Source organism: Melopsittacus undulatus, chromosome 1 (assembly GCF_012275295.1).
Source record: "Melopsittacus undulatus isolate bMelUnd1 chromosome 1, bMelUnd1.mat.Z, whole genome shotgun sequence".
In the NCBI taxonomy this organism is placed as follows: domain Eukaryota; kingdom Metazoa; phylum Chordata; class Aves; order Psittaciformes; family Psittaculidae; genus Melopsittacus; species Melopsittacus undulatus.
Window position 1 is genome coordinate 105,558,138 of NC_047527.1, and position 25,192 is coordinate 105,583,329.

The following is a 25,192-nucleotide window of genomic DNA, read 5'->3' on the forward strand; positions in this document are numbered from 1 at the left end:
CAAACAGCTGAGGGGCTGCCACTGTAGGTCTCAGAGAACACGCAAGCCCAGCTTGATTCAAGGTAAGAATACAAAGAAGTGTTATATCTCTGCCTTGCCTCTCCAGTGCTCCTTTAGGAGCCCAATCACAACAGCTGATTCTGCACACTGCGGTCAGAGCCTTCAGAGGCTGTTGGAAGGGCCTCCATGCAGCCTGATGCTGAAACAGAGGGAGATGTGGATTTGACAGATGTTCATGCAACACTTTGCTTGAATCAATACAGTCTACTGGTCCAAAGTCAACTTTCCACACGGTAAATAAACTGAGGTCAGTGTATCCCCAGCCTTGTTAATCCACAATCCAGACAAGCCATGCATAGATAACTGAGAATTGATTTCCACACAGAAATGGTAGACAAATAACTACAAACTGTCTATCCAGTTTATTATCTATAAGAAAAAATACATGTTTTAACTCTTATCAATTATAAACAATTTATTGCTTTGGGTTTTTTTAGGAAAAACCCTAAAATATCCAAAACAAAAGATAATGAAGTGGCTTATTTAAGGCATGGCTTCTTGTTTGCTGATTTGAAAAGCAAAACAGCGCTGCTAAGACAGATCAAGAAGCCTGAACTGTCTCTTAGAAAAGAATATCTACCATAACTTGACACGGATTAAAAAGCAAGTGGAGAAAAGTGAATTTTAAACTGGCTCTGGATACTCCCCCTTTCAGTCTTCTCAGGAGACAATGTCTGATGGCATTATCAGATGGACTAAATGAGGATATAGGAAATGATTTTGAAACAACTATGGCTTAGGCAGTTTGGGAGGAAAAAATAAAAAATATTGGTTATCAGCAGAAGAGCTCATTAGTAGCTACTGTAGTCACAAACATTAAGGTTTGCTGCATTGTTTCTTCTCCTTTAGTTATGCGTTGATACATACTCCATGGGACTGTGGGCCTAAGAAGAAGGGAAAATTTATATGCATTAGTTTGGAATAAAGAACAAAATTTTGACTTTTCACCTCTTGAGCAGTTGAGTCAGTGGATGTGCTCCTGATAGCTGTCCAGAGGAGGACAGAGCTTTGTTTGCCTTCTTGATGCACAACACTGTCCCACATGACATCCTTGTCTGTAAATTGGAGAGACATCAATTAGATGGACCACTCCATGGATAAAGTACTGGATGGATGGCCACATGCAAAGAGTTGGGGTCAATGGCTCAATGTCTGTCTGGAGACCAGTAACGAGTGGTGTCCCTCAGGGATCGGTGTTGGGACGGGTCTTGTTCAACATCTTTGTCGCTGACATGGACAGTGGGATTGAGTGTGCCCTCAGCAAGTTTGCCAATGGCATCAAGCTGTGTGGTTCAGTTGATACGCTGGAGGGAAGGAATGCCATCCAGAGGGACCTTGACACGCTTGTGAGGTGGGCTGATGCCAACCTCATGAGGTTTAACCATGACAAGTGCAAGGTCCTTACACCTGGGTGGGAGCAATCCCAGGCACAGGTACAGGCTGGGCAAAGAAGAGATTCAGAGCACCCCTGTGGAGAAGGACTTGGGGGTGTTGGTCAATGAGAAAATGAACATGAGCCAGCTTCAGTGTGCACTCACAGCCCAGAAAGCCAACCGTATCCTGGGCTGCATCAAAAGGAGCGTGACCACCAGGTCAAAGGAGGTGATCCTGCCCCTCTACTCTGCTCTCCTGAGACCTCACTTGGAGTATTGTGTGCCGTTCTGGTGTCCTCAACATAAAAAGGACATGAAACTGTTTGGAACAAGTCCAGAGGAGGACCACAAGGATGATCAGGGGACTGAAGCACCTTCCATGTGAAGACAGGCTGAGAAAGTTGGGGCTGTTCAGCCTGGAGAAGGCTGCATGGAGACCTCATATCAGCCTTCCAGCATGTGAAGGGAGCCTATTAGGATGCTGGGGAGGGACTATTCATTAGGGACTGTAGTGATAGGACAAGGGGTAATGGATTAAATCTTTAACAGGAGAAGTTTAGATTGGATATAAGGAAGATTTTTTTTACTGTGAGGGTGCTGAGGCACTGGAAGGGGTTGCTAATGGAGGCTGTGAATGCTCCATCCCTGGCAGTGTTCAAGACCAGGTTGGACAGAGCCTTGGGTGACATGGTTTAGTGTGAGGGGTTGTAACATTATGATCTTAAGGTACTTTCCAACCCTAACTATTCTGTGATTCTGTGGCACAATAGGAAAATAACTGCAAGAGAACAACCAAAATTATTTTAGCTATTGAGAACAAATCTTTGTAAAAGACCTGGAAAAAATTTCATACCTCTGTACAAATTCAATTTTTCCCAAAAGGTAGGACTGATCACCTATGCAGCTGCGGGTTGGTACAAAACAGACTCCTAGGGAGTTTGTTCAGTTCAGCACCACTCTGAATAATAAAAAAGCCTTTGTAGCAGTTTTGCTAAACATTATCATCTTACACCTAGTTCTGAATTATATTTACTAATGCTTGGTTTAAGTTGAAGATTAAACCATTTCTCTAGTGCAAAAGGCCAGCTGTGCATCCACTGGTCATAAATCCTCTCTGTTCTCCTTGCATTTCTGCTGGTCTCTTTCTCATGCTGAAGAGCAGCCATTCAAAGAGACAGTGAAGTTTTTTTCATGCACAGTATTACATAAAGTCATGATTTTAATTGCTTTTCAGCTGGTTTGCATCTAACCCTGAAGAACAGTTTATTGCAAAAGTAATGACACACTCTACTCGTTGGGAAGACTTAAAGACAAGCTACTATGCAAGTTAGCTCCTCATGCAGAGTGTGTTTGGAAAACCGCCTTCTTTCAGCCCTCGTTCTCTCTGTTCCGCTAACAAAGATACTAATGGACATAATTGATCTTCAACATGAAGTAGCAGCAGACTTTATCTCTACAGAGAATCCAGATATATTATGCAGACAGGAGCATTAAAGACATGCCAATAATTCTTACAGCATTTAGTATACTGTTATCTCAAATACTAGTTGAATTAATAGTTATCTGTAAAACTTACCACTAGTCTAGACTAAAAAACTCATACCAGATACAGTAAGTCTTTAAAAAAATAGGTAAACTTCCTTTTTCATTCAACAGAATTTTTCATGAATGAATCTTTTGGAACAAACCCACATTTCTGCTTTCCCCATCGATCTCCCTCACCAAATTAGGTTGTGGACTTTAAACGTGCGTAAATATTTCAAGTGCAAATTTAACTTTCATTTGTGGGGAAAGTCACTGAAAGTCATTGGGCAGTTAGGCATTTCTGACTGGCTGCCAATTGAAATACCAAATATCCATGACAAAATTTCTCCTGTGAATGGACAAGACTTGGCTTTAGCAGATCCAAGTAGTGTGGAGAAGCATAAAGGAACATATTCCTTCTTCAACCTTAAGAAAGCTTCTCTGCTACTTAAATGGGTCTTCAGTAATATTCCAAGACCAAATAACAAGGCAAATTCTGCTTGCCCAACTCAGATAAGCTTTTACAGTAAAGTCAATGAAATAGATCTAGGTTAGAAAGTTTTGTCCAAATCTTTGGGCAAAACCAGATGGAAGTATTCAGAAAACAGAGGGTTACTGGGATAAAGGTCTAATGAAGTGTGAGAAATGTCCTAGGCTACTCATACACATATCACCAGTGTCACTAAACACAGCACCCGGAGAAAATGCACGACTTGAAGAAGGAACTAATTTTCATGGATGGCTGCCAGAAAATGAGGATTAAGTGCTGCTATACTATTACTACTGGTTGTTTACGTACAAGAAGCTGGGGAAAAAACTGCAGAGAAATAGGATTAGTAATAATAATCTCAAAATCACAAAGAAGACTGTCAGTACCTAGTTAGTATGTTAGCAAATACCGAGCTGGGAAAGGGTACCATTTTTAGCCTGCTTTCTTAAAAGATTTATTCAGCCTTGCTGCCTTTTTAGTATTCACTTTTCTACTTATCCTATACCTTTAAAGCCACTGAACAATTTTAACCAGATTTTACAACTGGATAAAGATCACTCTGAAATAAAGTTCAAGATGTTTTCGGAATGAAGGTAGCAAAGAAAAACACAGAATCATAAATGCTTTTTCATAAATTCCAGTTACACGGGGAAATACTTGACATGAGCTTACAAGAATCTACACAGGAGCTTACAAAGACTCCAATAAGAAAAGTTACAGTCAGTGTGCCATCAGCTGATAGGCATGAGCCCATAGGAGACTTCAGCACAACCCTTATTAAATGGCTTGGTGGTGAACTGAAGTGAGACAGACTTTCCAAGCAGAAAAGGCAAAACAGGCAGTGGTACAACTGAGCTCAGTAGCTCTGTCCATCTGCAGCTGCTCCTTCTCCACGCCATTTGTAGAGATGGATGAGAAGTGGATTACATCAGAGAAGGGATACAGCTGAAAACAGCAAAGTGATCTGTGTTACCTGGCTCATGCCCCCATTCTACTTCACAAAATTATTACACAGGGAGAGCCACAAGTACTCTGTAGGGACTGGCAACAGGGATTACTATGCAGGAGCAGAGATAGGGCTGACTACCCGAGTAATGAATGCTTGCTCAGAGGCAATCTGAGCTTCAATACACACACTATAAAGGCAGACAAAAATCTGGGACCTGCAGTAAACAATGAAGAGGAGTGGAGGAGTGGATGACTGCACTGCAGTAATAAAAGGCTTAAAACAGATTGTGAAGTTTTCCTCAGTCTGAAGGATACTTTGCACCACAATTAGTAGCAATGAACCCAGTGGAACTAATGATAAAGTAAGATACTAGACAGTGTATTCAGGGCATCAGAACTTTGTCCCTGTGGAAGTAAACCCCTAAATTATTCTTATTTTTTGAAAACAAGAATAAATAGCAGAACCATGAAGATATACACTGAGAATTTCAAACAAGACAAATAGTTGTTAATAAAATAAAACTCTCTTGTATTAAGGGTTTTTTTTCTTGACCTACAGACACTTGTTCTACTAAGATGTGTGAAGCAATGGCACTAAGAGACTATGCAATTCTTTCAAGACTACTCAGGATAAATCCGTTCATTATAAGCTCCAGGCTGCAGCTACACAGAAGCTGAACTAGAGTCAGGTCTACATAACATCAAAACTGTGGAGCTCAGTTTTCACTTTTCCTTATGTCACAACCATTTTCATTAACCTTTGTACACAGAAAGGCTGAATTACCTATGAATAGCCTCCTCAGTGAAAAGTCTTCATTACAGTCTGTTCATATATGTGTAGACCTTTATAGCGTACTTTGTAGCTTAGCTGATAACACACGCAACAGTCACCTAGTAAGGTTTGGACAAGGTATACATTAGATGTACAAACACACCTTCCATGAACATTGCAAGCTTGTGATCTTCAAAACAGCTTCAGGCATTTAGGTCTATTAAGGTTCACTTAGGAAGTTTCTACATCTGTGGAAAACTCACCCTTGACATCCAAAGACAGGCGGGTAAATAAATGCCTTGTTTTTCAACAGGGCTAAGTCCCAGTGGAAGTCAAGCACTTTTGAACATGAAGTCAGTGAAGAGAGCAACTTCCCCCTTCACACTTGTAATCACAGAACCTCCCAGCTGGAAAATATAGTTCATCTGTAATTAGAAACAAATACAGACATGACAGTTATTTATACTAAACCTACTTTATACGGTCTGAGCAGAAGTGGTGTTGTATTTATCAATTTTATTTAAGCCTTTACCTTGCTGGGCCACTATGTCCATCTTTGACTTATGTGCATGCAAGTATAACATTGCTCATGTTTACCCAACTAGACAGCTAGCTCCACCCTACTATGAACAAACAAAAAACAACTGCTCATAGCATTCCAGAGAAACAACACAGTGCAAGAACAAAGATTTCCACATGCAAACACAGGCAAGCAGCTAACCACAAAGCAGCAAAACCAGAAGACACTTATATGTTAAAAAATAGGGACAAGCTGTCTTTGGTATCTGCAAATATCTGTGCTGATGATTCAGATGTAAGAGATAGATGCCTGCCTGATTTTTCCAGCTGAGATTCCTCCAGTGAATGGGAGAAAATTAAATACATATTCAATTGAATAGATGCCAAGGCTTCTGATGACGAGACCAACAGCTTCTCAGATGGGAGGCAGAGTCTTTTTAGTTTCTCAGATGGGACCCAAAGCTGTTCTATCTTGAAGCATTTTTTATTTGTCTGTTCTGCCTTCTCTGACAGGGTTATTGTTCTTTATTCTGTGTGTTTGCTTCTCACTTGCTGGATGTGGAACCCAAGAGGTTAATGCACACTTGCCATAAGGCCTTTTTTGCAATCACAGTTTCTGGGCCTCTGAAACAGATGTGAAGGCATCAATCTCATCTTTACAAATGTCACGAACACCTGACCTTGTGAGGCAACACACAAACACAGCCAACAAATCTCACCCAACAGTGAAGCGTGAGCGAGTTCTGGACCTATAAACCATTCTGTGTGGTTAGAGGATAGAAACATGCATGTTTCTATCATATATCTAACATATATGACCTCAAAGTTTGAATCTAGTCTACTTCATTTATTTCTTATTGAAGAAAGCAGAAGCTTCTGCTGCAGGCAGAGGACAGAAACGGGCACCTCCCAAGGCCAGTCCATCCAATACGGAGCCTTCTAGAGGTACTATTTCCCCCTGCCCTCTCAAAGGGCAACCCAAAGCAACAACTACTAACTTTGGCACTTTCATTTCATGCATTAATCTGAGCAAAGTGAGTGGGAGCAGTGCATGTTCCTAAACCTTGCAACTTGTTCTCATGTGTTTTGAACTCCTTCAGCAATTTGCATAAGCAAAATGTCCCAAAATAAGCCTGAATAAGCAAGTGAAGCTGGCACTGTGCAGCTCAGATCATCAACAAGACAAAATTTACAGAGTCCCAACCAAGGGACTTATTTATTAGTCTTACTTGATTTAAGACTAATCTGTTAGCAGGATCTGTAAAACCAGTAAAATTTACTGTGATATATTTGAAGCCATTGAATAAGGTCCAATCCTGCATTACAATGATAGCGAGACTCACATCAGCATATAACTAGTACAATTTAGCACATAATTATGTCCTTGGAATTTGCATGCAACTGGCCTGATCTCATTCTTACAAGTTAAGTGTGTCTCTTCTATGAGTAAAAGCTGAAGGATTTGACTTTAAACACATTTTTCAGCATAAGCTAGCTTCAGTTTCTAAAGTATAGCTCTGGGCACAGTTTTAGGCTTTCCATATGCTGCATTCTTTTAACTTAAAAGTTCAGGTTGGCAATCTGAAAACATACCTTGCAGCAATTCTTACCAACTCAGTATAGTGAACAGCATTTAAGAGTACTGATGTAATCACAGAAGTGGGAATCTTCAGATTTTACCTGAAAAGTGGCAATGTTTACAGCACCCCCTCTGAGCTCTTTCATGCCATCACAACATTGTCCTGGAATGTCAGCTGTAGATGTCTTGAAGGACTCTTTTAAAAAACAAAAACAAACAACAATGTGCATCGGGCAGAATCATGCTATGTGAAAATCTCTGGAAGAAAGTGCTTTCCATGTGACAGCAACAGCTCTAAGCTCTTGGGCACTGCGCTCCAGAGTTCAAGGGCCATGAAGATATATAGTTAAAACCAGAGTGTGTGATACCAAGTCTATTCTCGGTAGCCACAGCTTTGCTATTTATAGTTATTACCAAGGTCAGGACAGTGGAGGAAGGGGAAGAGCGGAGAACTGCTCATCTGATTCAGACCTGGGCTGTCATCAGACTTGGAGACTGCATCCAGCCCTCCTAGATGGAAGCAGTTCTTCTCCTGATACATTCAGAAGAGTGTTTCCCCCACTGCAGCATGATGAGTTCTCAAGCTTTAAAGCATGTACTGGGGCAGTAACTCCTTTGTGGCAGCTTCACAGTTAACCTCATGAGCTAGTAGATGAATTCCAGAAGCATCTTCCTCAGGCACCTGTCAAGAATACTTGGGAAGGCTGCCCCTGTGAGAAGAGAAAGAGTGCTGGAACTGTGTACCACGAGCAGAGGGCTGTAAGGGCAAAGTACACTGCAGTCCTTGAGGAAATTTCCCTTTTATCTTAGATGGGAATGACAGAGTCCCAAGTCACCAAATAAGTGAAAAACATTTGAGTTTACAATCAGCCATGGCCATGCTTGCACACACACCATGGAGGAGCCCTTTTGCCACACCCAATGGTGTAGGAGGACTGGTGATAGAGATTTACTTAGCTTTCTTCTGCAAGTAATGTTTCCATCAAGAAATAAATGCATACAAAAGGCAACATTCCTTCTGGTTTGGAATGATGATTTCAAATCATAACCATGATATCTCTATTTACTGATATGATATCAGTATCATAACCATGATATCTCTGTTTACTGATATGATGATGCCTGTTTATTCCACCTGTTCTCTAGACTACCATCACTTGGACTATATTGTAAGAAAATGGCCATCCTGTCAGATGACAGTGGACTAAATACTCAATTACAAAGGCACTACAGCCAGCAATCTTCCTTACAAGGAAACCTACTCCTTACGGTGCCCCACTTCTTACATCACAGATATCGTAAACACAAAGATAAAAAAGGATTGAAACACCACTTCTAATTAGTATCTTTAAAGATCCAGAGGCAGTATAAACAAACGTATAAATGTAAATCTGGCAAGACCAGAACTCCCAACAATTTTTAACCACACCTGAACAGAACAGCTTGCCAGCCTCACAGACCCGCTATCATAATCAAAGCAGTAACTGTTTTCAACAACAATATAACCATCAAATAGTGTTTTTTTCATAATGAAGTTTAGATTACATCACCGTCTTGAATATCATGTATGAGCTCATTGAACTTACTGCTCTATAAATATGCAGAACAATGGCAATGAATGAAGCCGAAACCGAGGCAGAGACGCTGCCTTTGTGTCAGGACAGAGGTTCACTGACAGTGAGTCAGTGCCCACAGCTGCATGTGGGATGTTGATTAGCTAATTATACAATATAAATTACACGAATTTATAGACACTTGAAGACTGCATCTACATATAATTGTTCTTTCTGTTTCGTTCTGGTAAAAAAAGCAGCTAGAGAAATGTCGGCAACTAAACAAAAAAACTTCAATTCCATTTGTCATATGGCCACTACAATATTATTAACTACACAAAGACAGCTTTTTTAGGACAGCTTAGGGTGTAATTGCCATGCTCAGACTCCAAGTATAGCTTCTCACCCTCAGATTATGTAAAAGCAGCCGCGTTTTCAAGTTCTGCTCACTGTGGATGACTCACATTATTATGTACTAACAACCAACACATTCTGTTTTACCCCTTTGTTTTACATGCCTGGAGTGTTCTGGCTGGGGTTTGTCTTGTTCAGAATCTGTATGTGCTGCACACCACTTATTGTACCATGTAATCACTCCTTGTCCTTCTCCTTTTTGGCTTTTAATGAGCTCCTGCACTGGCACTTGGGCAATTTCCCAAAACTACCCTTCAGAACTCCGACAAGGCACCATGAGATCTGCAGGCAGCACTGCAGATTCCTCAGAATTGGCACAGCTACACTGGAGACCTCTGATAAAGCAAAGACCTCTGATAAATTGCTGCTTATGTCACAAGATTTTTTGAACTCTTGCACATGTGGATGGCATCAGGAATCAAACAATGGATGTCACTAAATCTTTTTTATGGAGACACAGGAGATTAAGGCTTACCTTATGACTGGGAAGGTTTCTATTCTCTGCATCAATAGGAGAAAGTCCTGAAGGTGAATAACTCCAAAGTCTCCAACAAAGCAAAGGGAGAGCAACTTTACACATAATATGGGTCTTGGTCTGTGATTCTCTACCACTGCCTTCTGTGACTGCATCAGCAGCCAGCTAATTTTTTATCTACTTTAAGTAAGGAGAAACATAAAATGTCCAAATATCCTCAGCTTGCTATGTAAGAGGCCCATTAAAAACTCTCTGTGAGACAAGCATGTTGTCAGATTCCGAAACATCACAGAGTTTAATACAGAGAGCATGAAAGAACAGGAGAAATTATTTATTTATGTAATGAGTAGTGATGCCAAGTACTTCCATATCCTGCTGTCTTTGCTAAGGAACAAGATAGAAATAATGACATCATTACTCTTACAAAGACATGTGAGGGCTTCTTTCCAGAAATAACTGTTAAGCATAAAATTTCAGTCATTAATCAAAGCACACGGGGCCTAACCCTTTTTAGGATTCTAAAAGGAAACGTGAAGCAATATGACTGTAAAGCAACACAAATGTAAGGGGCACTTAACCTTTATTCTAAGCAGGTAACTTCAAGAAAAGCACGCCTGGGGCCAGTTTCTCTCTACTAGTGTAGATTTGTATTGATTCTGCAAAGACGCAGCAAGTTTTACCATTTCAGAGGTTGGTCTCTGCATGGAAGAAAGAAGAGCACCACCACACGATATCATGAATATGAAGAGAAGAAAGTAATAAAATATGCTGCAGGAAGGAGCAGAAGACACATACCCATGAGGAAAGAAAAACACAGGATAAACAAAATGCTTAAGAGGCTCTTTCAGGAAAGAGAACTAGCAGACGCAGCACAAGGGAACGTGAACTCTGCACATACACTGAGAATACAGGTAAGACTCAGGGAAAAAATATTAATAAAGATGGTTTGCTTTTTTGTTTTGTTTTTTTTTTCCCAAATACAGTAGAAATGAAGCACAAGCCAGGATGAATTATTTTTGTTCCCACAGGTCAACTCCACAAAGAGATTGCTTACAAAGATGGAGTCGTTTTATCTCAGATCCACAGTCCTGTTGATAAATCTCAGAGTGATTCAACAAGAAGGAAAATTTCACAGGGAATGAGTTCCAGCCTTTATTTAGAGCAGCAGAAGGTATTGCTTAGCGGTCTAGGGAGACAAATAAACTGCCTGGGCCAATTCAAAACTTGCACATAGTTGCCATGAAAGGAAGTGTTATGTCTGCATGTGATTTCCTGGAACAAATCAAATGTTTCTGCAGAGGAACCCATGAAATGCTGACAATATATTAAGACTGTTTTCTCTGAAAACAGTTATCTCAAACTTATACTACAGGTTCACTAGATCAGGGAAAAAAAAAAAGAAGAAACGAAAATTAACTGTGTCTTAAAACTCTGACAGAAGAACACAAACAATTTTAGTGTACAAGACCAAAACCAAAAGCTGTTTCAGTACACTATTGAGATAAAACAGCAATGGAAACTGAGAATATACAATTCCACGTACAGCAGACACATATACAGCAGTCCAGCAGTAAAGTCTGCTAGAGGGAAAGGGCTGGGCACATCCCAAGCTAGGAGGGCTATTAAGAGAAAAGTACTGTGCTTTTCTGTCACTTACGACAGTGGCACTAACAATTTGTCCATCCCCAACACGTTGAGTACACTATCCAAAGCCGCATGGTTCAGCTGTCCTGGCTCTTTGCATCCCACCTACAACTGAGCAGCAATCAGAAGGGGTAGTCATATCCCAAATTAATTCTACACTTCATGATACACAGAGGAACTGCCTCTTTCTGTATCTTTAATTGATTCTGTGTATTTTATTTGTCACGTTTCACATTGATGAAAGACAACTGGAACCAGCATGGGACCAGCATTGAACAATGATGGTCCAAGAACTTTGGCCATCATTCTGCCCATCACAGGCTAATAACCATTCTTAAACCTCTTTGGGAGCCACTGGGTCCTGTACCCTTTCCAAATGTAATGGGGGCATACCTCACATGAAGGAGAACATCTGCTGGCTCCGGTGAGGCCAGCTAAACAAGAAATCTAGTCATTGCTATTGCATCAACACACTAGCCCCCAAAGTGCCCTGGAAAAATACCATCCCAAAAAAGATGCCTAGCAGCTGAGTCCTGCTGTGTGGACAACTTTCAGTGCTGAACTCTAACATGATGTACAACACATAGGGTTAACCACCTCTGCAGAATCCAGAGGGTGAGCTTGTATTTAACTGCTTTCATGACTACACTAGGCCAGGAGCATGATGACCCAGGCTCTGCAGGTGCTGGCAGAGGAGCTGCTCAGGTTGGCAGCACAGGCAACGGGATGCTGGGACCTGCCCGGCACCTCATGGCTGGTGCTGATGCAGTGTCTGGCTTGACACCATCTTCTTAACACAGCCAAAGGTTTGACAGGATCTCTTTACACTACCATTCCAACAGTCAGGATCACCAACCCCTTCATCTTCCAGAGACGCCACAGCAGACGCTTCCAACCTTCCTCATGACTAACTGCCATCTCCCTAGGGAACAAGCCACCATGGCGGGCTGCAGAGGCCACCATCACCATCCCTGTCACCACCACCACCACACCCGGGTGCAGCTCGCCCCGGGCTGCCTCTCACAGAGCGGTTACAAGCGGGGAGCCCTGAAGGCTCACACACACACACACACACACACAGACACACACACACAGACACACAAACACACACACATACACACACACGCCATGACCCGGCCCGGCGCCGCGCGGTCCTGCCGCCGTCAGCCGCGGTGCGGGCGGGAGCGGCGGGGGGAGGCGGGTGGTGTGTCCCGCACGTCATATCAGCCGCCCGGCCGGGATTGGCTGCGGCTCCTCACCCGACCGGCCGCGGGCTCCCGCGCTCGGCCCCGCCCCGCCCGGCGCGGCCCGGCCCGAGGGGAGGGGTGGCGGAGCGGAGCGGCGGGCCCGGCGCTGCCTCCGGCCGCGGGTAGGTCGGCGGCGGGTAACGTGACACGCGTGGCTGGGGGCTTATAAACCTTACACGGGCCGCGGGTTAGCGAGCCGGGAAGGAGGCAGGAGTGTGGCGGCTCCTTTGGCGTCCCCACACGGGCTGAGGCGGCGGCTGGCGCAGCCGCCTGAGGTGAGAGGGTGAGGAGGTCCGCGTCCCCCGTGGCGGATATACGCCGGGATGCGAACTGAGGGAGGGGGGACAGCGCGGGTCTGACGGGAGCGGCGGGTCCTTGCTGGGGCTCCGCGGCTGACAGGCCGTGACAGCCCGGCCCGTTGCCCCCAGTCACCCCGTTCGTGCCGGGCTCCCGGCCCGCCGGCTCCAAGCCGTTTGCCCGGCGCCTTTGGAGCCCTGGCGGATATGAGGGGTCGGGCCGTCCCGCGTTTGGTGTTTGACAGCCTGTCCCTACGCGTGTGTTTCAGGACTGCGGTGAAGCCGATGCCCAGGTTGGAGAACGGCGGCTGGAGCTGTTCCTGCGCGGCCCGGGGAAGGCACAGAGCCCAGCCGGGGGACACGGCAGCGGGGCTGGCCGCCAAGGTGGGCGGGATGCTGAGCTCCTCCGGCTCAAGCCCCTCGCTGACGCCGGTGGGTACCGGAGCGCGCAGCCCCAGCACCTCCACCAGCACCAGCAGCACCTTGAACTGGAGTCAGCACCTGGTGCAGAGGAGCGTGGTCCTCTTCGTTGTCGGTGCTTTCATGGCCCTGGTGCTGAACTTGCTACAGATACAGCGAAATGTGACTCTCTTCCCCGACGAAGTGATTTCCACGCTCTTCTCCTCTGCCTGGTGGGTGCCGCCGTGCTGCGGAACAGCAGCAGGTGAGTCCCTGACCTCCACGCGTGATTTAGCTTGATTTCCTCTCCCTCATCCTCCCGTGGTGAGGAGAGGCAATGGGGCTCAATGTGTGACCTTCGTGAGCTCTCATATCGCACAGCGGGTAATGCAGAGTGTGCCTTTGGGAAGGACGCGTGCCCACGCCAGCTTTATCCACCTACGTGGATAACAGCTGGCGTTTCCCGCGTGTCTGAAGGCTCTTTCCGAGCCGGTGCACTCTGTATGTGTGTGAAGTGACGTTTTTCCCGCAGCGTAGGCCGCTCCCCCCGCACTGACACCTTGTTCCCGCAGGCACAGCGGGTTTACCGGCTCTTCCCCCCATCCCTTTAGCCCCACGGCGGGGCACGGGTGGGCGCTGTGGGGCCGCGTGTCTCCGCCCCTCGCCGGCCATTGGCTGATGGCGAACTGGTGAGTGGCGGGAGGCGCTCGCCATTGGCTGGCGGCGGGAACTGGCCACGGGCTGGGCCGAAAACAAGGAAGTCACGTGCGGCGGTGTTGCTCCCCTCACCACCAGCACCCGTGTCAATACAGTGATATGGCATGTGTTAATTGAACCTCGTTATAAGGAAGTGTGAGTGGTAAACCATAACCTCGAATGATAAAGTACATAGTAGATAGGTTGCCGCGGTTTGTGCTCCGAAGTTCTTGTAGTGCTGTCACAGTTGGATTGAACTTTGGCATTTAGCTGTCACCTTAAGGTGAAAGTTCTGGTAGCCAGCATCAGAATGATTAAACTGTTCCAGAATCAAATCACATATCTGTCTTGGAACGGTTCTTCTTGTAGCCTTCTGAACATAGAAGTTCTTCTTGGGAATTTAAGGGGGATGGGAGGAAGCTGGCAGGAAAGGAAACACACACAGGCACACACACACACTACACATAGACACACACACACAGAGATGTTACAGATAGTTAAAGCAGCTTGTCTAATGTTGGAGTTGGTGACAACACCTGGAGTCACAAGGCTTAAAAAAGTGAAACTCCTCTGGTGTTTGTGCTAGCAACTGAGCTAACACTAGCCTGTGTTTTTCTTCTACAACCAATCTGCAGACTGATAAGGCTAAGAAAATGCTATATGAGAATAACCACACAATGTTTTTAATAGTATGAGTAGTTATTTTTGCCTGACATAAGTAAGACTGATGGCAGGTGTTTTTCCAACTTCAACTCTGCTTGTTTGGTATCTAAATTAGCCTCTGAGTTGGCTGGGAGCACAGGCTGACTTACAGCCCAGCAGAAGGAGAGAAAACAGTGCTGCCAAGAGACTTCTGCATCCAGGCAAATATTTAATTCTGAGCCTGATTCACAGCTAATGAGTCAAGTTCATAAAACTGTCTGCCCTGCAAGTGAGCAATAAACACATATTCCATTCCTAGCTGTAATTAAGCTTTTGTACATCTTGTTATTTATTGGTACAAGCATCTCCTCGGGATGTCAAATGATACGTGCTTATGGGAGAAAACAGTTGAAGTCAGATGCCTGACATTGCAGTGTATATATCTGCTTTAAAAGTCCTACAGAATATTGCCTGTTAGAGTAGATTTCTTTCCTAAAGTAAGGGACTAACAATTGTCTCTTCTTCGTCAGACTTACAGTAATGTAATAAGCACCTCACTACTTTGTCAAGCACTTATTTGCCAAACTAATATTTAGTAATAATGAAGTAATCATTATATAAGAGTTAGTACAAGTAGTGTTACTTCTCTTGCAGCTGTCGTTGGCCTGCTGTATCCCTGCATTGACAGCCACCTGGGGGAACCACACAAATTCAAGAGAGAGTGGGCCAGCGTAATGCGATGTATAGCAGTTTTCGTTGGCATTAACCATGCAAGTGCTGTATCCTTGAACTAGTTTATGTTGTTGTTCCATATGCTTAGTTTGTTGTCATGAAAACAGTCTCTCCCATTCACATCTGAGAGAATTACGAAGGTAAGGATGGTGTTACTGGCAGAGAGGTAAACTTCTGAGAGACCTGCAGCACACTGCAATAGTTACTGTAAGATGGATAACACAGCTCACTTAAAAGTATGGGGGGGGTAGCTCTGGGACAGGGGAGGGATAGACATCATAGTATGACTGATTTAACTGCAAGTATAACAGTATAAGCTGTGTTATTTTAATCAATATGTTGTCTGTGTCTAATAGTTAACACAAGTAACTGGCGACATACACTGAACTTCTCAGTAAGAGTGTTCTTTGTGTGAGATAATGATGGTTTGAGCAGAAAACCCAAATCAGCGAGGATAACTAGGTCACTTGAGTTAAAAGTCCATAAAAGTTAAATATATTGCAATATAGCCTATTCTTTAGATTCTCAATGGGATAAAGAATGTTGGTTTTGCACTCACTGTCCAGTCAAAGTCAACAAGTGCTGTGATTGCTCTGGAGATCTAACAACCAGGTCCTTAACATACCGTATTTGGAGATGTAGAACCATGCTCACTTTCAGCTTGAATTCTCCCTTGTTTGGTTTCAGCAGCAGTGTGTCCGCAACCTTAAAAGGATTATCCTTAACATCCTTCTCCAGAAACTAGATTTTGCAAACAACATCCAGCTGTCCCTGACTCTAGCAGCCTTATCACTGGGTCTTTGGTGGACATTTGATCGTTCAAGAAGTGGTCTCGGGCTTGGAATTACAATAGCCTTTGTAGCAACTCTGATAACCCAGTTTCTTGTATATAATGGTGTTTATCAGTAAGTTATGCTTTTAAAATACTACTTCAACTATCATGTAATGACTGAAAACAGGGATGCACAGGCACTGGAAGTTAGTGATTAACACATGCAGCATGTCCTTATTAAACATTTTGTTTGTCCAGGCAGCTAATTGTCCAGCTGTTCCAGATGATCAGATTGGGAACTGGGGATAGAACCTGGGGAGTAGACAAATTGGGATATATGTTGAAATGGTAACAGCTCAGCAAACTGAACTTCTGCTGGCTTGGTGTATCATAGAATCAAGTCATAGAATGGTTTAGGTTGGAAGGAACCTTAAAGACCATCTAATTCCAAACCCCTTGCCACGGGCAGGGACACCTTCTACTAGATCAGGTTGCTCAAAGCCTCATCCAGTCTGGCCTTGAACACTTAATCTCATTAACTGGCTTTAAGGACAGAGAATTTCCAAACTGCTGGCTGGAATATCGAGGTTTAGAAACTTACTAAGTTAACAGACTTAATTTGGTCTCCATATTCCTTCTCCTATGATACTGTTGTTTGTTGGGTTTTTTTTTGTCTGGGCCCGGGGAGAGAATTCTCTTATGATCTTGTTAATAATACATAAACTGATGATAATAACTTGTTTATAACTTACTTCCTTTTCTTTAACTAGGTATACGTCTCCAGATTTTCTTTACATCCGTTCTTGGCTTCCATGTATATTTTTCTCAGGAGGTGTGACTGTAGGAAACATAGGACGCCAACTGGCTATGGTAATTACTCTATAATTAGCATTTCCTTTAACAATCCAAATACCTTCTATTGTTGTTAGTCCAAGAACAAACTATGGCTTTAAGGGTATGACTCACAAATTGGCAGAGATAAATAGATGTCTTCCCAAGAACTGAATTGTAAGTGTCCAACCTGTGTTGCCAGTAGAGCGGGAAATGTCTTAGTAAGTGTAGGGTATCTTCTGTACTTAACTTTTTCCAGCAACAGTCTAAATAAGACAAGAATGAATACGCCACTTCTGCTGAGAATCTCAGACACTCCTGCTCATCAGTATTTTGAATTAACATCTAAGGTAGCTAGAAAACCGAGGCACAGAGGGGCTTTCAGTAATTACCTATGCAGTAAGGCATTTTTGTTACATAGGTGAAAGGAAATGTCACTATATGGCATTAAATTCCATGACTCTATCAATTATACTCTTTCTGATCACTCAAGATGTAGTTCAAGTATCACTCAATATATGGGATAATACAGTATAAATTCCTATGTCATTTCCTAGGTTCTTAAGTAATTTTTTCTTTATAGTATATTTAAAGGTAAACCTGGGTGTATGCTTGCACTTCAGCCTAAGGCTTGGTTGGGAAAAATGTTCTGACACTAATGCGTAGTAATAATACTGTATTGATTTAACATCTGTCTTCTTTGCTACATAAATCCTTTATCCTGGAAGACATCTTTTAAGTATTTAACTGCTCTAAGGCTGCTGTGATTTAGGTGCCTTTAATTTTTACAGCAGGAAGAGCATTTGTAGACTTTTGAGTTGCTGAAATACTAATCTCTGAACTGTTTAGTAAGGGAGGGAGCTTGTTTTGGGGGCTGAACCACAGATGAGCAAAAAGCTAAGTCTAAAGCTAGCAGTCTTTCCTAGGACAGGCTTTTTGTCTCTTCTGCCTAGCCTTGCAAACCCAGTGCATGGATGCTGATGTACTTCTAATGTGGATAGTCTTAACTTGATGTTGCAGATGGACAGGCTTGCTTACAAGCTGGGCAAGAGAGCCATGTTGCTTGACCGCCACTGGCTAACACTGAAGATCAGCTTCTTTCGTATTGATTCTCAGTTACACTAAATTAAGAGTAATCTCTTGTAGAAAAGGCTGTTTGGGGGGGTAGGGGGGAGGTAGAAGAGTGTGGGCAAATCTGCACCAGTTTTTGAGGATTTTCTTTGTTGCTGACTTGATACCAAGTTACAGATTTCCTGGGAGCGTGGTCACAATCTTAACTTCACAGTCAATTTGGTTTGCTCTGAGGTTCTTTAAAACACAAGCTCACTACTCCCCTTTAAATTCCCAGTGGTGCATAATCTCTGCATGTCTTTTCTCATAGGACTACATGTATGGGGATAAAAGAGGGTGTAATTTCTCTTTTTAAACTTGCCACTCACATCAAGTAAAAAAAGATATATTAATATACGGTTTTATTAAGCTTTGCTATTGCAAACAGGGTTTCAGAATAAAAATTTAGTTAGTTATATGCTAGGGTTCTGTATTTCGCATTGGTATACACAGTGCTTCAGTACTGCTCTGCTTCTTACGTTAGACAGCAAAGGAAGTGATCCTTAAAGGGCTAAAATAAATCTGGGCACGTAGGTTTCTTTTTTTCTTTGACTTCTTTTCACCTGGCATTTCACCTGAACATAATTAAAATCAGACTGACTCCTGCCTGCAACTTTTTTGTCAATCTTGTCATCTTCCTTATAAAGAAAGAGGGAAGTTGGCAAGGCAAAGTGTTCAGTTCTGATTATCTAGAAACATCTCCTCATGTGGTTTTCACTACCATTACTTAGTCTGGAAAAACTTGAAGAAGCCAAACATTTTCATAGGAATGCTTCAGCAAATCGCTATTAAGTATTCAGTGCTGAAAGGCAAAGAATTCCACTTCTAAAATAGAATGATAACATCCAGTCAACTAGGTCTTTGCTCTATAGAGATGACCCAAAAGCGTCTGTCTGTTTTGTTATCCATTGTGAATGTGGCAAGAAGATGGAATGTTGAGCTTTTTAAACTAAGCTTGAATAAAACTTCTTTTGTAGCTGTATTCTGCAGTTCCTGAGCTCTTTGGCTGCATGTGACAATTTCAGATCAAACAGTAGATAATTTCTGGGCAGGTCTAGAATAGGACACAGTACCTGTGGAAGTTACTCTAGTAGAGTAAAATTACCTCACTTCCTCCTCAGCTGCTGTCAAGTTTTTGCAGATTGAAAAGGAATTAGAAGAAGCAGAATGAGAAGTGTCCCTGTGATATCCATTCCCATCCTGAGAAATGTTAGCTGGGTGATGCTTGCTACTTTTCAATCACTGGATTTCAAATGATCTTACATACAGTAACTGCCATCAGCTCTCACTGCTCATTCTAACACCTGAAGTTGTCAGTCAGTGCTGGGTTAAATGGATGGCAACAGTTCATTTTGAATTGTAACCCTTACTCTCAATATCTGGCAAGCTAGGGTGCTATTCAAAACTTAGGCCTCAGAAATACTTAGTTTGATACTGCTAGGAGCTGTAGAGCTGTGGACACATTCAGTACTTGCAAATGTATTTGCATTTTGACCCTAGAATGAGAACGTACAATAAGCTTTGTTTTAAAGAAAAGTTGGTTAAATTTCTTACACTGACATATTGTAGGGTTTCATATTAGAAAAGGGACCTGGGAGGAAATTAGTAAGCCTGTCTGATACCAGACTTTGGCTGGAAAATAAAGCAACATATGCTTGAAGACAGTTTGAAAGAGGGCTGTTAAAAAACTGAATTAGTATCCATTTTCAGCCTAACTGAAGTTAGTTGACTATTGAATCTTTGAAAATAGTGTATATAATGTAGTCACTTATCAGAAGTCATTAGTATATATCATCTGTTTGATTTCTTTTTTTTTATCTATAGGGTATTCCAGAGAAACCACACAATGACTAAGTCTTTGAAGAAGAGAGCATGGTGCCAGTGTGAAAGCAACATTGTGAAGATGTGTTCCTGTTTTAAATTGAAGATTATTTAGAAAAAATAATCTCTTTATGGGCTCACTGCACAAATGACTCGTGGAAAAAAATATTAATCCACTCTTAGAATAGCCAAGTGAAATTAACTGCTTATCTTGAAATCTTACCCTGATTTACCGCGTAAGCATTTGCATATGGCTGTTCTCTGGGAGAGTTTAACACCAAGTTGCATACAACTGCTCAGGCTAAGTGGCAGTTTTCCAAGTATTAGATTCCAATGTAAGTTACTGAATCAGCTGCCGTATTTTAAAGCCTTGAAACTGAAATTTAATTACAAGCTCTTGTATCAGTGCCCAAAGGAAGTAGATCGATGGTGCTTAACAATGATGAAGTATGGTTTAATAGGAATAGTATTTATCAAAATCTTTAAAAAATAGGGTTATTTAAAAATAAGAGTGATCAAAACAGATTAAAGGCATTGCACTAATGCTTTTAGGAGTCTTATGAAGGAATTATGCCCTAACTTGTAATGCTGCATTAAGTTTCTGTCTTTGATGGTAGAGAGGGTTGGAGGGACAAAAAGTCAGAAGTCAGTTTGGAATTTCTAAACTACTTCAGTACGATAGGTGAACAGTAGACAATCTTGTTCAAACATGAACTATATCAAGACATTCTGGCTGGATATTTTATTACTTCTAAAGCTTGCAAGTTAGATTTGCAAGAATTGAGTTCTGGCCCCAATTCAGTAAGAAATTTCTGTGTGTGTGAGTTATTCTTGCTTAATATTAGACGTATGCTTCAGTATCTCACTGAGGTCTTGGATATCTTCAATGCCTGGTGTCACTACAAAATGTGCATTGCAGGTCATTGATTGGCCACTGAGTACATGCCCCCAAGTCCTTAGATTCATAGTTTCCTCGTAGATATGTCCTTGTTCCCCTTTCTGAGTCAGGGTTTTGACTGGAATGATTAGAAATGGAAGTGGGCCTAAAATGTGAGTTTAAACTGTATGTGAAGAATAGCAAACGGCTTGTTTTCTCAGTTCAGTTTCTGAAGGAGATCATTACTTGTTTTTTCACAACCCTATTGAACTTGCAATCTGTGATTGCCTTCTTAAAAAAAAAAAAAACAGAAAAGAAAAAAGTACTTATGTCACACATAAAACATTTGGTGTTTCTTAGTTCTGGTGAGCACAACATGTTCATTTGATAGCTTAGACCACAAGAGACCTAAGTAGCAAGTATTAGGTCTTAAAGTTGAAGTGCAATGTACAGAAAAACTGAGCCTCATGTTCTCTTCAATATCGATCATTTCTGATGAGAGATAAAAGAGAAGAGGGTTCTGAGTTCATTTCAATGCTGCATGGAGTCATATGGAGCAATAATTTATTTAACTAGTAAAGCTAGTTTTGTTGTATCATTCATGGAACCCAAATTTTTAGAAATACTCCAATTTTGTGGTTATGGTTTACTTGTAAACTTTTATGTATTTGCCTTTTTGTATTATGCTTTTTGTGTGTGTGTGTGCGGGTGTGTTTCCAATCTTACATGGATTCAGATAAAGTTAGAGGCATCACTCAAAGACCGACCCATCAAAAAGACATTGAGGCCAGGTAGCAGTGTTCTGGCTGCTTTCACTTTTCTAAGGGAATGCTATAACTGCTGCTTGTGCTTTTGGTGTTTTTTTTCTGTAGCAGGAAAAGTTTAGCATAAAGCCTATATTACAGAGCAGACCCCAATTCTAATCTTGCTTTGATGTAAATCAAGAGTAATTTCATTGATACAAGATCCTTCCTCAACTGTCTAAAACATAAATAAACACATTTTATAGGACTACTTGAAGAAATCAGATCCTTGGATCAGGGCTGGATCAGCTCAGCTGTTTTAAGGAGTATGCTACCTGCTGGGGAAGACAGTTTTGTAATCATCTTGAAACCAATTTCAAAACGTTACAAAACCAGATGTAAGTAAAGATGACAGTGATCTCTATGAATATTTGATTGATAAAGAAGTATTTAAGATTTATTTGTAAAGACTGAAATAAAATCTGTACGTCTTAGACTTAATGCAGCCAAAAATGTTCAGTCAAAAAGTTCTTTTTTTGCCAATACTTCTGAGTATCTTAACCAAAGTGATTTAAGTTTGGGAGAGGTGGGGAGAGGAGTTGAAGAAAATTTGCACTATTCTGAATTTGAACACACAAATTCTCATTCTTACTGATAAGTTTTCATCGGTGTGTTTGGTTTTACACTTTTTTACTATTAAAGTTTTAAGATCAAGTTGTGTTTGCCTTGGGTTCTCTGTGTTCACATTATGCAGGAATCTTTCCTGAAAAGGACAGTTGTTATGGTTGCATAACAAATACTCAGTCATGCATACTCAGTGGTCTAAAAAAACACTCTAAACTGAACTTGGAGAGATGAGCTTTTAGATGGGCTTCCAGCCTGTGTTATACCGTTGGAAGAAAATCGGTCTTGCTGTTGTAGCAGGAAAGTGGTGTAACTTTATGACTTAAAGTACTGAATCTTACTACTATTATCTTCCAACATTCTGGAATTCATAATCTGAAACAAAATATGGAGGCACCAGAGTAAACGTGCAAATTCCTGTTGTGGCTTGGTTACTTACAGTAATGATTACTAAAGTCCAAAGCATCATAAACAGTACAAACAGTGAGAATGGGTAAGCACAGCTGATGAGGCTAATCAATTCTAAAACTGTTGCATCATCTGATTTAGGGTAGATAGCATCTTGAGAATTTAGACAAAAAGTCCTCACTGCACTAGTATTTCAGACTTCTAGAAGCTACTATATTTGTGGTAGAATGATGTTCATATTAGTGCAGAGTCTGCTGGCTTAGATGAAGCAGGTTTCATTAGGAAGTTCTTAACTATTTTTATCTTAAATAGCCTGTGTTTGCTTAACTTCGTTGCATGCTCCATGGCAGTTGGGGAGGTAGCTCTTAACAGCTCGAATATGAGCATGGCTCACCTCCTTCAGGTATGTTGCTTGCCTTGAAACTCTGCTCAGATTTTCTTGAATTAAATACATATGTATTTCATTTGTATATATATAATACATATAAATATATATGCATATTTATTATATGCATAAAGAGTGTATATATATATATATATATATATATAAACATACACTCTTACACACACACACTCGCGGGATACAGCCTGGCCTTTGAGAGCTAGGACACGATGGTCTCCTCTTGTGACAGGAAAAGTGTGTACAGTTTCTACAGAAAGAAAGAGAAGTCTTCTCAGCAAATGTGACAATTTGACCTGTGTGTTATTCCTGCAGATTCCTTCAGTAGGTTATTCAGCCTTTGGCTTTAAGCATGGGGATTTGCAGGTGCTAAATTAGCCACAGGAGGGCCCATAGTCTGTTCTCTGAATACAGCTGAACCATATTGAGATGAATAATGAAATTAAGTCTCAATTGCCTTGCTGCACATCAGAGTAGCTCCAAAATTCATGCGAACAAAGCATTACATGCTGGACTAATTGAACAAAGCATACTTTATATTGGAGATCACTGAGGTCCCCATCTTGGGAACCAGTGAGAGGTGGGGTGATAACAATGTTGTTGGAATCCAAGGTTCCAATAAAGGAAACCATAGATGGTGATTTCTCTGGAATAGTGAAATACTACATAAGTTACCCCATGCATAGTTTGGAGTCATCTCCCTGCATCTAACTAAATCCTCCTGTTGTGCAGTGACAATGCTTTGTCTTCGTGGGCTACTGCTGAGTCACATATGCCATAAAATCACAATTCGCATGCCTATCTATGCGGTAATAAAGTCTCTAGTCTGCTCTGCTCACCTTTCAAAGGCAGAATTCAAAGTACAGATGATATATTCTACAAACAATATATTACAGCACAAAAAGTCGTAAAGGGTTTTTCAGAAAATTGTTGATCATTTTTACTAATTATCTCTGTGCTCACTCACTGTAGAATCATAGAATAATTAGGGTTGGAAAGGACCTTATGATCATCAGGTTCCAACCCCCCTGCCACGGGCAGGGACACCTCACACTAAACCATGTCACCCAAGGCTCTGTCCAACCTGGTCTTGAACACTGCCAGGGATGGAGCATTCACAGCCTCCATTAGCAACCCCTTCCAGTGCCTCAGCACCCTCACAGTAAAAAAAATCTTCCTTATATCCAATCTAAACTTCTCCTGTTAAAGATTTAATCCATTACCCCTTGTCCTATCACTACAGTCCCTAATGAATAGTCCCTCCCCAGCATCCTAATAGGCTCCCTTCACATGCTGGAAGGCTGATATGAGGTCTCCATGCAGCCTTCTCCAGGCTGAACAGCCCCAACTTTCTCAGTCTGTCTTCATACAGGAGGTGCTCCAGTCCCCTGATCATCCTCGTGGCCCTCCTCTGGGCTTGTTCCAACAGTTTCATGTCCTTTTTATGTTGAAGACACCAGAACTGCACACAATACTCCAGGTGAGGTCTCACGAGAGCAGAGTAGAGGGGCAGGATCACCTCCTTCAACCTGCTGGTCACGCTCCTTTTGATGCAGCTCAGGACGCGATTGGCTTTCTGGGCTACAAGCGCACACTGAAGCTGGCTCATGTTCTTTTTCTCATCGACCAACACCCCCAAGTCCTTCTCCGCAGGGCTGCTCTGAATCTCTTCTCTGCCCAGCCTGTAGCTGTGCCTGGGATTGCTCCAACCCAGGTGCAGGAGCTTGCACTTGTCATGGTTAAACTTCATGAGGTTGGCATCAGCCCACCTCACAAGCATGTCAAGGTCCCTCTGGATGGCATTCCTTCCCTCCAGTGTATCAACTGAACCACACAGCTTGGTGTCATCGGCAAACTTGCTGAGGGTGCACTCAATTCCATTGTCCATGTCAGCAACAAAGATATTAAACAAGACCGGTCCCAACACCGATCCCTGAGGGACACCACTCATTACTGATCTCCAGCCGGACATTGAACCATTGACCACAGTTCTTTGCATGCAGCCATCCAGCCAGTTCTTTATCCACTGAGTGGTCCACCTATCAAATTGATTTCTCTCCAATTTAGAGACAAGGATGTCATGTGGGACAGTGTTGAACACTTTGCACAAGTCCAGGTAGATGACATCAGCTTCTCTACCCCGACCATCAGTTCCATAGCCCCATCATAGAAGGCCACCAAATTGGTCAGGCAGGATTTCCCCCTAGTGAAGCCTTGCTGGCTGTCACCAAGCACCTTGTTGT

The 25,192-nt window shown here is 42.2% G+C and overlaps 1 protein-coding gene and 1 long non-coding RNA gene across 3 annotated transcripts; one reads left to right on the forward strand and one right to left on the reverse strand.

The window, feature by feature from the left end:
- Positions 1–462: 462 nt before the first annotated feature.
- On the reverse strand, positions 463–8,197 carry LOC115946670 (uncharacterized). The gene is made up of 4 exons (XR_004080717.2): positions 7,737–8,197; positions 7,367–7,461; positions 5,431–5,592; positions 463–944 (listed from the first exon to the last, which is right to left on the reverse strand). It is a non-coding gene; the product is annotated as an uncharacterized lncRNA (long non-coding RNA).
- A 4,504-nt stretch (positions 8,198–12,701) lies between these two features.
- INSIG1 (insulin induced gene 1) lies at positions 12,702–22,018 on the forward strand. Of its 2 annotated transcripts, none has more exons than XM_034059959.1 (6): positions 12,702–12,720; positions 13,164–13,558; positions 15,286–15,410; positions 16,102–16,268; positions 16,906–17,005; positions 19,901–22,018. In XM_034059959.1, the coding sequence occupies exons 2-6, from the start codon at positions 13,180–13,182 to the stop codon at positions 19,928–19,930; spliced, it is 801 nt and encodes a 266-aa protein (XP_033915850.1). In that variant the 5' UTR covers positions 12,702–12,720; positions 13,164–13,179; the 3' UTR covers positions 19,931–22,018. The 2 variants fall into 2 exon arrangements, with proteins under 2 accessions (XP_033915850.1, XP_005150098.1); XM_005150041.3 differs by lacking the exon at positions 12,702–12,720 and adding an exon at positions 12,731–12,873.
- Positions 22,019–25,192: the final 3,174 nt, after the last annotated feature.

Bases quoted from the DNA above. Each gene is read 5' to 3' on its own strand.
- INSIG1 (XM_034059959.1), top strand. From the start codon at position 13,180: ATGCCCAGGTTGGAGAACGGCGGCTGGAGCTGTTCCTGCGCGGCCCGG. The intron at 16,269-16,905 runs GTAAGTTATGCT...TTCTTTAACTAG, and splicing joins GTATATAATGGTGTTTATCA to GTATACGTCTCCAGATTTTC. The intron at 17,006-19,900 runs GTAATTACTCTA...TTTTATCTATAG, and splicing joins TAGGACGCCAACTGGCTATG to GGTATTCCAGAGAAACCACA.